The sequence below is a fragment of the Leishmania martiniquensis genome, chromosome 36 (assembly GCF_017916325.1).
Source record: "Leishmania martiniquensis isolate LSCM1 chromosome 36, whole genome shotgun sequence".
NCBI lineage: Eukaryota > Euglenozoa > Kinetoplastea > Trypanosomatida > Trypanosomatidae > Leishmania > Leishmania martiniquensis.
This window is the reverse complement of record NC_090171.1, coordinates 2,593,590-2,606,138: the sequence shown is the minus strand read 5'-3', so window position 1 is coordinate 2,606,138 and position 12,549 is coordinate 2,593,590. Positions and strand designations below refer to the sequence as shown.

At 59.0% G+C, this 12,549-nt stretch overlaps 6 protein-coding genes across 6 annotated transcripts; all 6 read left to right on the top strand.

Moving 5' to 3' along the window:
• Nucleotides 1-1,678: 1,678 nt before the first annotated feature.
• LSCM1_00717 (uncharacterized protein) lies at nt 1,679-2,731 on the top strand (the record flags this gene model as incomplete). The annotated part of the gene is made up of 1 exon (XM_067318359.1): nt 1,679-2,731. The coding sequence occupies one exon, from the start codon at nt 1,679-1,681 to the stop codon at nt 2,729-2,731; it is 1,053 nt and encodes a 350-aa protein (XP_067174464.1).
• Nucleotides 2,732-3,484: 753 nt separating this feature from the next.
• On the top strand, nt 3,485-3,712 carry LSCM1_00716 (uncharacterized protein; the record flags this gene model as incomplete). The annotated part of the gene is made up of 1 exon (XM_067318358.1): nt 3,485-3,712. One exon carries the CDS (start codon nt 3,485-3,487, stop codon nt 3,710-3,712), a length of 228 nt encoding a protein of 75 aa, XP_067174463.1.
• Nucleotides 3,713-4,554: 842 nt separating this feature from the next.
• Nucleotides 4,555-5,988, top strand: LSCM1_00715 (uncharacterized protein; the record flags this gene model as incomplete). The annotated part of the gene is made up of 1 exon (XM_067318357.1): nt 4,555-5,988. One exon carries the CDS (start codon nt 4,555-4,557, stop codon nt 5,986-5,988), a length of 1,434 nt encoding a protein of 477 aa, XP_067174462.1.
• A 1,302-nt stretch (nt 5,989-7,290) lies between these two features.
• On the top strand, nt 7,291-8,409 carry LSCM1_00714 (uncharacterized protein; the record flags this gene model as incomplete). The annotated part of the gene is made up of 1 exon (XM_067318356.1): nt 7,291-8,409. One exon carries the CDS (start codon nt 7,291-7,293, stop codon nt 8,407-8,409), a length of 1,119 nt encoding a protein of 372 aa, XP_067174461.1.
• A 1,366-nt stretch (nt 8,410-9,775) lies between these two features.
• Nucleotides 9,776-10,267, top strand: LSCM1_00713 (uncharacterized protein; the record flags this gene model as incomplete). The annotated part of the gene is made up of 1 exon (XM_067318355.1): nt 9,776-10,267. The coding sequence occupies one exon, from the start codon at nt 9,776-9,778 to the stop codon at nt 10,265-10,267; it is 492 nt and encodes a 163-aa protein (XP_067174460.1).
• Nucleotides 10,268-11,546: 1,279 nt separating this feature from the next.
• On the top strand, nt 11,547-11,909 carry LSCM1_00712 (uncharacterized protein; the record flags this gene model as incomplete). Its single annotated transcript, XM_067318354.1, has 1 exon — nt 11,547-11,909. The coding sequence occupies one exon, from the start codon at nt 11,547-11,549 to the stop codon at nt 11,907-11,909; it is 363 nt and encodes a 120-aa protein (XP_067174459.1).
• Between the last annotated feature and the right edge of the window lie 640 nt (nt 11,910-12,549).

Here is a 12,549-nt window from a genome sequence, read left to right as displayed (position 1 = left end):
CACTGCCCCCTCGCCGGGTGCCGCGGCCTGAAGCGACGGCGTCCGCCTGTATCGAGGCGTGCAGTGCACCCAGGCCTGTGTGGCGGCGGACTGCGCGGCACGCGTGCGCAGCAGGAGCAGGAGAGCGCGCTAGGCGCACGGCCCGGCTCACTGGCAGGCGGCTCGCCCCTCTTGCGGCAGGGCTGGGGGTGAGTGGTGGCTGCATGCGTGCAGTCCCTCTTGACGTATTGGCGCTGACGCAGTGTACTGAGGAGGCTAACGAAAAGGGACTGGCACGCGCGTGCAAAGGGACAGACACAGGTCCGAGCGTTCGTCTCTCACTGGCGACGCCCTCCATCATTTCCGATGCATGTACACCTTTGTCGCTCGCCGGGACCCGCGGAAATGCCTCATGGCGCGTGGCATCGCACGGCCCTGTCCCCCCCACCCTCCCTCAAACGCTGGGTGCGAGAAAACCAGCCAGCCGCTCGACCCCGCCCCCACCCTTCTTCTTTTACTCCGGTGGAAGCACCTGTGGTGGGGCGACAGCGGGTCAGGCGCCGGCGTCGCATGGGGAGGGGGGATGACCGCGACGCATCGCTACTGATGTTGGCGGGTGGGGCCGTGGGTGGTGTGGCGCTCGAGCGACCCGCAACGGCGAGCACGCCGGTGCGATGGGCAAAGCGCCAGCGCGACTCGGACGCGTGCCGCCCGGCCCTCACACTGGCGAGTGGTGTGCGGGGGAGCCTGAGCGACCCCTCCCTACCCCCTCCCCCGCTCCCTTACCCCCTCGAGGGAGATGGCAGCGCGCTGTGGGCTGGCGTAGCGGGAGCAGCGACGAGGCGGCGTGCGCAGCTGTGGGTGGCGCGTGTCTGGCGCTGCGTGGTAGCTACGCGAGGCAGGCCTGTGTGACGCGAGCGGGGGGAGGGATGCGCGGGCACAGACCGATGCGGCATGGCAACGAATGTACACGTGTGCGGAAGGAACGCTTGTTTGTGTGGGCAGCCGTGTGTGTGTGTGTAAGCGTCGCGTTTCTACGTCTCGGAGTATCTCTGTCGGGCATGTCTGCTGTTTCCATTTCACTTCCTCCTCCTCCATCGCGTCTCTCACGACGTGATGGGACCCATGGCGCGCTTTTTTCACTGCAATTTTGATTGGTATTCAGTGATTTTCACAAAAGCGAAGTGATTAGCGGCAATGGAGGGCTTAGTGTTGGTGCCTGTGCGTTGGCAACGCATCTGAGGCGAATTGTATGTATGGTACGCCGCGTAAGATAAGGCAAGTGGCGCCGAAAGGAAGCGCAGGGGGGACGCGGCGCTCACTAGATTGTGTACTTGTGCGCTTGTGGTTGCTCGGGCAACTCGCATAGGGGTGCGGATGCACTCAGATATAAACAAGTTGAACCTCTTGACCCTACTTCTCTGCTTCTCTGATACACTGGCGGTGCGCGAGGGCCACGGTGAACTTGACTTTAGGTGCAGTGTATGCATACCGCATCCTTCACCCGAGGCTGCTGCAACTGCTCACGAATAGAAGATAAAGCGAGCAGACAATTCAAACAGAAGTTCTTGGAGCGCGCTTACACTCCCAGAGAGAAAGGTGCGCCGCTTTTCTGCGAACCTCTGTTGCTTGCTCTCGTAAACATCGATAGCCTCACACGTTTGCCGTAGTTGTCGGCTTGGTGTGTGCTGTATCAGCCATGTTGTGGGTGGACCGATATCGACCAAAGACACTAAAGGATGTGGAGCTGTACCCGGAACTGAAGGAGGTGCTGACTCGCCTTTCGAAGGCGCAGGACCTTCCGCACCTTTTGTTCTACGGCCCGTCTGGCAGCGGCAAAAAGACTCGCGCCATGGCAATGTTACACGAGATCTACGGCCCCAGCATCTACTCGGTGCGCCTGGAGCACAAGAGTGTGCAGGTATCGGATAGCAAGGTCGTGGACATCGCCACCCTCAGCTCACCTCATCACATCGACATGAACCCGTCCGACGCCGGAAACTACGATCGCTCGATCGTGATGCAGATGATCCGCGAGATAGCGCAGACTGTACCTTTGCATACCACCGCCAACCCGAAGAGGGTGCCATACAAGGTGGTGATGCTGAACGACGTGGATAAGATGAGCCGCAGTGCCCAACACGCGCTTCGACGGACAATGGAGAAGTACATGAGCACGTGCCGGCTCTTTCTCATCTGCAACTCGACCTCACGCCTGATTCCGCCTCTGCGGTCCCGCTGCCTCGGGATCCGCGTCGCTGCGCACTCGAAAGAGAATCTTAAGCTGGCCGTCCAACACGTTTGCGAGGGTGAGGGTCGCTCACTTCCCTCGGCGGCGTTCTTGCAGTCGCTAGCGCTGCGTTCCGAGGGCAATCTGCGCCGCGGGTTACTGATGCTGGAGGCGTCTGCTATGATGAGGGTGGATTGGAGCGGCAACGGCGAAGCAATACCGCAGGCGGACTGGAAGTTGTTTCTGGACGAAATCTCGCACGACATCGTGGCGGAGCAGACGCCAAAGAGGCTGCACGAGATCCGGCTCAAGTTTTACGATCTTCTCGCCCAGTGCATCTCCGGCGAGACCATTTTAAAGACACTGGTTGATAGCTTACTGACGGCGGTGACGCCAGCCCTTCAGCGCCCTCTGATTGAACTCGCCGCTAAGTACGACCACAATATGAAGCTGGGAACGAAGCCGATTCTGCACCTCGAGGCTTTTGTGGCTGGTGTCATGAAGCTCATCAAGCAGCAGTAGCGCACTCCAACCCCCTCGTGCATTCAACTGGGCACATAGTGAACACGAGCCCCGTACCCTCGGATGCATAGAGACCATTCCAGAAAATACCGAAACGGAGCGGGTGCAAGACCGTGCGCGCGCTCGCCTCTTAATTGTCAGCCAAGCGCGGGCGTTGTCGGGCTATACGATCTCCATAGAAAGCGTGCTGCGCCGGGAAGCGTCCCATGCCTGCACCAAACAAAAAGCTTTTTTTGGTGCTTGGGGGCGGGCTGGGACGAAGTCGCTGTGACTGCTTCACAGACGACTCTTCTCAGACAGAGACGCGTCGGCGTCTTCCTTTCGTGTCATTGAGTGTACCTCACTCACTGTCATTCGCTGAGGCTTTCCTCCCTCCTCCCCCCTTTCCCCCTGTTGTGTCGCACCAGCACAGACTACGGACGATGCGTGCTCTGCTGCTTTCCCCTCATCTCAGCCCCTGCGCTCATCTCCCATCTGCACCGCTGCCTCCTCTTCCTCCCCTTTTTCTTTCTCTCGCTGCGGGCCCCTCTTGTCTGACCTCGTCTTTGGTGTGCGCGTGCATCGCGCACGTGGTGGCACACAGACACAGACACACGCACACACACACACACACCAGGCAGAGACAGAGAGAGGCTCGAATCAATCCCCTGCGCAATCGAATTGCATGAGATACGCAATCTTTGAAAGGGTGGGAGAGTTGCCTCATCGTTGTCCTTAATTTTTTTGTCGTTGGCATTTCTCAGAGCTATCAGGATGCTCTTTCGCCCCACGCTGCCAAGCATGGCGCTCTTCCAGCCGACCAACGTGAACTGTGTGGCTCACTGGTTCTGCGGTCACAAGTACCGTCACCGTTTCATGCGCGATAAACGCTTCCACCCTTCGCACCAGGCCGCCTGTGACGCTCGCAATCGCTTCAGCAAGCGACGACACTTCAAGACAAACAGGTGGAACTACACACAGGCGTACAAGGACATGCCTTAGCGTCTCCGCTTCGAGGAGGCGTCACGGACTGACATGAGACAAGAGCTACTTGGTGAAAAGCAAAACGAAGCCTCGAACGGTGCGTGCGTTCGCCTGTACTGCTGAGCGTCCTTGCTGGGATGTCCATGAGTCCCGGTTACGTTGAAGGGGATGGGTGGGGTGGATTCGTTGTGATGCTGTTGCTTCTCGCACATGCGCTCTTCCTCATCGACTTTTCGAGTGGGTACGGCAAACGATTCAACAACAACAGCACGAAGCGTCCTGTGTGGGTATGATGAGAAGTTAGAGAGAATTCGTCATCATCTCGGCCATCGCGCCCCTAAAACGGTGTGTGTGTGTGCTGGGGGGGAGGGCGACGGCGCGGAACGAAATGGAAGCGCGCACACCTATCGACGTACTTGGTGACGCTGCAAACCGGGACTTGGACACCAGCGGCTCAGTGCATACTTCAGTCTCATACCTCTTTGCGCTGGCACTCGCGTAATGGCCAAAATCGCCGTGGCACCGCTCCTCTTCTGTTCTCTTATCGATCTCTTCTCCCTCTTTCTCCTCACGCCGGGGCTCTCGCTTGGCTCCAGAAAGAGGTGGGCGTCCACACACTTGCGGCCAAACGCATCGAGAGCTTCTTCGCCTTGCGGTTGCGGTTACCCCAGCGACCAAAAGGGGACCGATATCAGGAAGCGTTGCTGCTCACGCGTCTTGGAGTCCCTACGGCCCTCAAACCAACACGGTCTCGAATGCAGACCCTCAGGAGCGCGACTCGAGCATAGAGAGTGTGACACACACACACACACACACGCTTTTACTTTGTTGAGGGCGCCGTGGAAGATGCAGGATCCGCTATGGGGGATCTTCGTGACGAGCTGGACGCGACGGTGATCTTTGGCTCCGGCTACGTCTGCGTTGTCGGCCCGCCTAGCAGTGGCAAGACTACAGTAGTGCTTGAGTACCTGGTGGCGCGTGAGCGCCGGGCCCTGCGCAGTGGCGACGGCGACGCGGCGGCCCTCTGTGTGGAGTACGTGAGTGCGCGCAGCGCGTCGCATGGGCTGCTGCAACACCTTACGTATCGTATTCTTCCCAACGCGCGGCGACGTCGCCTGAGCTACGAGTGCACGCCGCTGGAATTTGGCGCATCGCTCATCGAGTGGGCGGAGACGCATCCGAAGCAGGCTGAGTTGCATCTTGTCGTGGACGACGCGGACACCTTGGAGTACAGCGCGGAGGAGATAAATTTGTGGCTCTCGTACTATTTGCTCTCGCCTGCCCAGCAGAGCTGTACGGTTATTTTGTGGTTGATATCGGAGCTGCCGCTGCGCCTGTCGAACTGCTTTCGATACCACTTCATCGCCCGCCCGGAGCCGCAGAAGATCGTGCAGTGGCTGCGGCGTCAGTTCGAGGAGCAGCATGGACTCTTCACAAGCCCCGAGCCGGTGGAAGAAGAAGGGGAGCGCGCGTTAAACACCGCCTCAACGATCACGCTGAGTGCCGATGACGTAAATCATGTCGCGCTGGATGCGTTCGCCTACTACGCCACTCACCAGCCAATGTGCTCTAGTGTCGTCAGCCGCGATGTCCGTCTGCTCGTTCAGCGCGTGTATCAGGTTCTCCCCCCGTTACTGCTGGAGGTGGCAGCAGCCACATCAGCTGCGTCGGCGGAGACCGGAGAAGCGGCGGCATCTGTAGCTGCCACCACGAACACAATCAAGAGGCTGAATGCACGCCACTTCGCTGCAGCCTGGGGTCAGTACCGGAGCGATGGTGGTGGCGGCACTTCGTCGGCGATGACTGCATCTGGCACGGGCGATGGCGGGGCGGCGGCCGCGCAGAGCCCACTCGTGATGGCTCTCAAGCGGCTGGGCTACTCGGCGGTTCTCCTCGCCTTCGCTGCTTTCTACGGCGGGGCAGTGCCGAAGCGCAAGCAGCATCAGGTTTTTGGTCGCATGGGGAGTGCGGAGCGCAGGGCGCCGACGCATGAGGCGAAAGGTCAATCGCACAAGGCTGCTGTTCTCTCCGCCTCCGCCCATGTCCTAACATTGCGCCGGCTTGCCTTTCTCTACGACGCCATGCTGCGAATGTGCACTCCGCACATCGATCCGCTCGAGTTCACCACGTCAGATGTGGCGCTGCAATACGTTCAGGGCTTTGTCGCTTGGGGCTTGCTCACCCCGGTTGTCTCGCAGCGGCACCGCTCGTACCATTGCTGGATCCCGGTGAGCACTGCCCAGGAACTGGCGCGCGAACTCTCGCTGAACATGTTCGATCTCATACCTGCTTGATGACGCGTGGGGGGGGCTTGCGGCCTTTCTCGGGTCTGTGCCCGTTTTAGCACACTGGCGTGCCTTCGCGGGCGCTTCAGTTCCACGCATGCGCCGCGTCTCATCACTGAGCTTCTGCACCCGAACTGTGGGGCGATTCCCTTTCTTCCACATCCACCCGAGGAGGGGACCGCTGACTTCTCACGCGGACTGGTCGCCGCACCCTCCCCTCCCGCCACCCCCTAAAAGTGACGCTCTTTTGGTGTGAAAGATGAAATGGCGGCATACCACCCTGCGCAGCACGCTCCAGGAACCGCTCCCTTTCCCGTTACTTACCCAGATGCCTCTGTGGCAGAAAGGTGCCTCCATGTAAAGGGTGCGGGAGACACCTTCCGTGCACGCGTCACAACTACTGACACGCGTGGCGTTGCCCGTGATGAAAGACCGTGCGCGACTGCCGTGCATTTTCTTCTGTGACTTTGTGCCCCCCCCGCCTCTCTCTCTTGGACTTCATGGGCATCTTTTATTGCGTGCATGCCAATGAAACTCAAACACGCCGACTGCAACGCGGCTTGCGACCAAGCACGCACATAAAGTGGCGTGCATCTGCTCGCACTTCCCACATCGCGTATCGTGAACTTCCACCGCGGCCCACATTTGCCTTCCCCACCATTCGTGCGCTGCATCACCACAGACTAGTTGCGCGCGCGACAGGTGTAGGTGTCTTATTTCCACAAGCGTCTCCACCGCGTTTTTTTCTGAAGCCTATTGCGCATCTTCCAGTGCGCTCAGCACCACCAACGGCCGAAAATTTCGGCGCTGGCTTCACGCGAGATACGTGCAGCTCATCGGTGGGTCTCCTCGAGTGTACGAGAGGGGCGTTGCTTTAGATCTACATATGCATACATATATATATATATGCATATTGGCGTTTTCTCTTTTCTTTCTGCATCACCCTCCCCTCCCCTCCCTTTGTGTGTGTGTGTGTGTGTTTCCTTCTCTTCTTTTCGCTGTGCGTGCTCGTGCGCGTGAGGCTCGTGGCGGGTCCGACGGGGTTTTGCGGTTGTGCGTATCACCCCTGTATTCGTGCTTGCTGCGGCGGCAGCTACGGTAGGTGAAACGGTACGCTGCTGGCGGTGGTCGTGCACTCACGTGAGGAAGAGAGACAACAGCTGTGCGGGCGTGTCATTTTTTTTGTTCAGTGTGCGCTGACGCCTTGCTCGCTGTTTTGTTCTTCGCTGCTGCACTGCTCACCATTGTCCCCCCTCCTTCCCCCGCATCACCGCGCACGTTGACGATTTTCCACCTACTGTCATTGCCGCCATGAGCTTCTTTTCCGTCCTCCAACGCTGGAAGACGGAGCGGCGAAAGATGTACTACTGGGCTGGCACCTTCGCCTGTGTGGTCGGCCTGCTTCTCTTCATCTACATTATCCTCTCAACGGTCTTGAAGAACCAGAGCGTGGTGCCGAACTTCGTTGCTGGCTACTGTGCCATCTTCGCAACGCTGCTATCGTGCATCCAAATTCTTGAGCACCTCACATGTTTCTCCGACCCGGAGTGCCAGACGAAGATTGTCCGCATTCTCTTCATGGTGCCCTTATTCGCTATGATCTCTTCAATGAGCCTGCTCGCTCCCGGCGCGGCCGAGTATCTCAACCTTATCCGAGACACCTACGAGAGCTACGTTATTTACGCCTTCTTTCAGCTCATGATCGCGCTGATGGGCGGTATCGATACCGTGTACCGCACCCTCATGATCGAGGAGCGCCCGCCGGTGCGGCAGGTCTTCCCTTTCTGCTATTTGGATCCCATTAAGGTGACGCCGACCTTCGTGCAAAAATGCCGCTTGTGTCTTTTCCAGTTTATGCTCTTGAAGCCTCTTGTCACCATCATTGTTGTCATCCTCACGGCGAAGGATGCGATGGGAACGAGCATGTTTGACGTGACAAAGGGAACGTTCTGGACTTATTTGGTGTACAACATCTCCATCACCGTGGCCTTTACAGCTTTGATGTACTTCTACATGGGCTTGAAAGACTTGATCGAGGGCCGAAACGTGTTCCTGAAGTTCCTCTGCGTGAAGGCGGTCATCTTCCTCTCCTTCTGGCAAGGGTTGCTCATTCAACTCGTATCCGCAGCTGGCTTGCTGCCCACCTTTTCCTACTGGAAGGCGGAGGACACCCCGGCGGCGCTGCAGGACTTGCTGATTTGCGTAGAGATGATGTTCGTTGCTTTTGCGCACAAGTACTGCTTTGGCAGCGACGAGTACATGATCAACGGCGGCGCAGACGGCTGCGTTATCGAGGACATCTCGAGCCAGGACGGCCTGCCGACGCGCACCATTCCCCCCATCCGCTACTCTGTCACGGAGAATCTCAAGTACACGCTGAAACATGAAGACATTTTGATGGACATGCGGGATATCGTTCACAATCGATGAGCGAGAAAGCGACGAGTCGCAGTAGGACAAGAAAATAGAGCGCTGTAGGCGGGAGGGGGGGTGCTTTGCCAGAGCGGCCTTGCAAGATGGATACGGGAGCCGTTCATGCACTCTTCGTCATCCCTTTCTCTCACGCGCTCTTTGTCTGAGTTTGCGTAGGAGCGCCTCGACTATGACTCGCACCTCTCGTGACTCCCGCTGCCCTCGCTCATGGCGGTTACTCTTCCCTCTCGTCATCTCGGCTGGCTACATAGACGCATCGCTACTGATGTTGGCGGGTGGGGCCGTGGGTGGTGTGGCGCTCGAGCGACCCGCAACGGCGAGCACGCCGGTGCGATGGGCAAAGCGCCAGCGCGACTCGGACGCGTGCCGCCCGGCCCTCACACTGGCGAGTGGTGTGCGGGGGAGCCTGAGCGACCCCTCCCTACCCCCTCCCCCGCTCCCTTACCCCCTCGAGGGAGATGGCAGCGCGCTGTGGGCTGGCGTAGCGGGAGCAGCGACGAGGCGGCGTGCGCAGCTGTGGGTGGCGCGTGTCTGGCGCTGCGTGGCAGCTACGCGAGGCAGGCCTGTGTGACGCGAGCGGGGGGAGGGATGCGCGGGCACAGACCGATGCGGCATGGCAGCGACTGCACGCGTTGAAAACCGAGAAGCTGTCCTTCGGCTATCGCCTTCTCTTTGGGAGCGGAGAAGGCGAGGGGGGAGGCGAGAGGTACGGGATGGCAAAGAGGGCGAACTTTCGTCTGCCTCTTTGATGCTCAGACTTCCTCTTATGATCGCCCTGACTGTTGCTTTTTGTTTCCCTTTCTGGCGATTCGCTGTGCCGTGCGCTCTGAACGTCGCTTCTAACGGCCCTCTCCTGGTGACTGTGGTGCCGTAGACCTCAGTGAAAGAGCGATTTCAGTTTTTGTTCTCGCGCTATGGACGGCCTCCCGCATACGCGCTTGATGCGCAGGGAGTGAGCGAGGAGAGGGCGACACCCGTGTGCGTGGCATGTGCTTCTGTAGGGCGCGCGGTCGTCGTTGAAGATAGGCGAACGGGCAGCGTTACACTGCGGCGTATCCCTTATGCTGAGGGAGGGGCCAACGACCGATTTTCGCAGCGGCAGAGGAGCGCCCTCACCGTGTGACAGCGGCCCTCCCCGTCTTTCGTGGGGTCCCTTACGCCCTCGGCGGCCGCGCCAAGCGCGCCTCTCATGCCAAATGTGGAGAACTCCAATCCGTGTCTCTTCTCCCCACCCATGGCCTTCCACTTCCCCGAAGCCCCTTCCTGCTAGCGGTGAACCCATTCGCGGAGACACCTTTTTGTCTTGTATTTTCTTCAGCCAGTCTTGTCTGCCGGGTCTCTCTCTCCGTCTCTCGCGCGCGCAATGCCGCCCAAGGGCTACAAGAAGACTGCCTCTCCGGAAGAGGTGATCGCGGCTCGTAAAGAGAAGCTGGAGTCACTGTCTCAGCAGTGCGCAGCAGTGGAGAAGATGTTGGCCATTAGTACAGACCAGGGCCTCCGCCTTAACGCCGAGATCGCGGAGCTCGAACGGCGGATTGCGGAAACGGAGGTGCTGACGGCGCAGGAAAGCCATGACTTGGACGACAAGGTGAGGATTGTTAGCACCTACGCCACCACCAATCTCGATCAACTTCAGCAGCGCCTCCTGAACATGGAGAAGACTGCGCACGAGGTGGAGGCGGAAATCGAGCTGCTGCGCGCGAAAATAGCAGAGGTTAAAGCGCGCAAGGAGGCCGAGCTGGCTCAGTGGGAGGAGAAAGTAGAGGAGCAACGTGCGCTCATGAACCAGAAGGCGCTGGACTTTGGCCTGCAGCTGAAGGAGACCTTGGCGAAACGGTACACGACGTCCTACTGAGCAGCAGCAGCGATGCGTTTTTTTTCTCCCTCACGAAGCCTGCGTTGAGAGCGCCGGGATTCTCACGGAGCTGTCGTCTTACATCTCTTGCGTGCACACCTCCCGCTTCTTTCCCCTTTGTGGGGTATATGCGCTGCGTGCTCCGTTCGATGCCTGCAAGGTTTTCAGTTGCATGCGCTTCCGCTGCGATTTGAGGGGGGGAACCGCGATGACGCATATCGCTGGTGACTGTCATGTACACTACTTTAGCATGCGCTGCTGCTGCTCGCGTGTTTGTATGCCTGCTCTGTTGGAGTGTGTTGGCCCCGCACCGTTCCCCTTTCCGGTACGCACGATCACAAGTAGTACGACGCTCCCCGCACTCGACATCTACACATGCACGCAGGAGTTACCATTGCGAGTTTGATGTAGGGGCGTGACTCCTAGCCCCGTCTCTCTTGTTGCTGGCACTGTGCGAGAAGTGGGGCAGCACTTGCTGCAGTGGCGGACCACATCGGACTCTTTCTCCCCTTTTCCTTTCATCGATTCAGTATCCCTGCCCTCCCAGTGTTGATATTGCGAGGCTCTGCCATCCTCCTCTCACTCTCCATGCCCCGACCCCCTTTCCTTCACGTTCCTTCACCACGCCCGCGCCATGCACGAATGCTTCCTTCTACCCGACTACATATATCGTGTACACATATACATATATGTATACATATATATATATTGGTGAAGGCCGTTCAGAGCCCTCCTTCGCCCTACGCCATTGCCCACTCGACTGCTGTTCACCCCCACACTCTCTTTATCTGTGTCTACCACAACGCAGAGGACACTATATATATATACATGAAGGAGCCGGGCTCTTTCTCTCTCTGGCTCTTCGTCCTTCCCTCGCACAGGTGCACCCTGTCACCAGGACTGGCGATTAGCTGTCTGCCGTGGTTCCCTCGTGCCTCCTCCCTCTTTGGCAGCTAACCGACCGACCTACGCAGAGGAGGAGGATAGTGAGACTCCACTTTTCTGTGTGCGCGTCTCGGTATTGCCCTCCCTCTTCCTCTTTTATTTTTTGCACGTTTGTTTCGCTCTCTGGCCAACGCAAGCGCTGTTTCCCTCGCTCGATCCTCCTCACTGAGTGACCTCACCCCTCTACAGCCTTCTCCGGTGCGATTTCATTGTGGCTGCCTCCCCACTCCCCCACTCCATCTCTACGATCACAGAGGCCTCCTAAGTGGTCTGTTGGAGATTCTGGAGCCGCTCCTCTGAACTCAAGAGCGAAGCCGCACCTGGCACAGTAGTCATGGAAGCAGAGCCGACGGAAATGAGAACCTTCACAGAAGAGGAACTGGCCGAGTTCACCGGCGAGAGCGGCACTTCCATCTACATGTCTGTGAAAGGTAAAGTGTATGACTGCACTAGCGGGGCCACTTTCTACGGTCCTGGCAAGCCGTACGCCGTGTTTGCGGGTAAGGAGGTCTCACGCTGCCTCGGTAAGATGTTGATCAGCGACGAGGAGGCCAACGCAAACTGGGACGACCTCACACCAGAGCACATGCAAAGCCTCGATGAGTGGGCAGCCAAGTTTGACAGCAAGTACCCAGTAGTTGGTGTATTCGATCCCAGTGAGGAGTACTACAGCCGGCAGAAGAAACTTGCGCCATAAACAGGGCAAAGGCGGCAGACGAGCTGATGAGGTACGTGCACGATAGACGTTTAGTTCAGCACACGCATCATCTGCCGTGGAGAAAAGCCGCAGTCTTCGCAGCCCGACAAGCCCTTAAGCTCCTTGTCCGCTGCAAGTTGGACTGAAAGCATGGCCCAGCGTGAAGAAAAACATCTACGCCACGGAGCAGCGCACCGTCAATACGTCAAGAGGAACTGCACGCATGCAGCCACCACTCACCCCCAGCCCTGCCGCAAGGGGCGAGCCGCCTGCCAGTGAGCCGGGCCGTGCGCCTAGCGCGCTCTCCTGCTCCTGCTGCGCACGCGTGCCGCGCAGTCCGCCGCCACACAGGCCTGGGTGCACTGCACGCCTCGATACAGGCGGACGCCGTCGCTTCAGGCCGCGGCACCCGGCGAGGGGGCAGTGGGGGGTGACTCTCCACGCTGGAGCCGGGAGGTCTCGCTGGCGCCACTCGCGGTGCTCCCGTCATCCGTGGCGCATGTTTCGCCTGCACGCGCCTCGGCATTGGAAAGGGGGGGCACGCGCTGTTTGCAGCCCTTTCCGTCTGTCGCTCGGACTGCGCCGGCCCTCTGGGCGCCCTGCGAGGGCGTGGCGCCCCTTGCCAGTCGTGGCCGGCAGC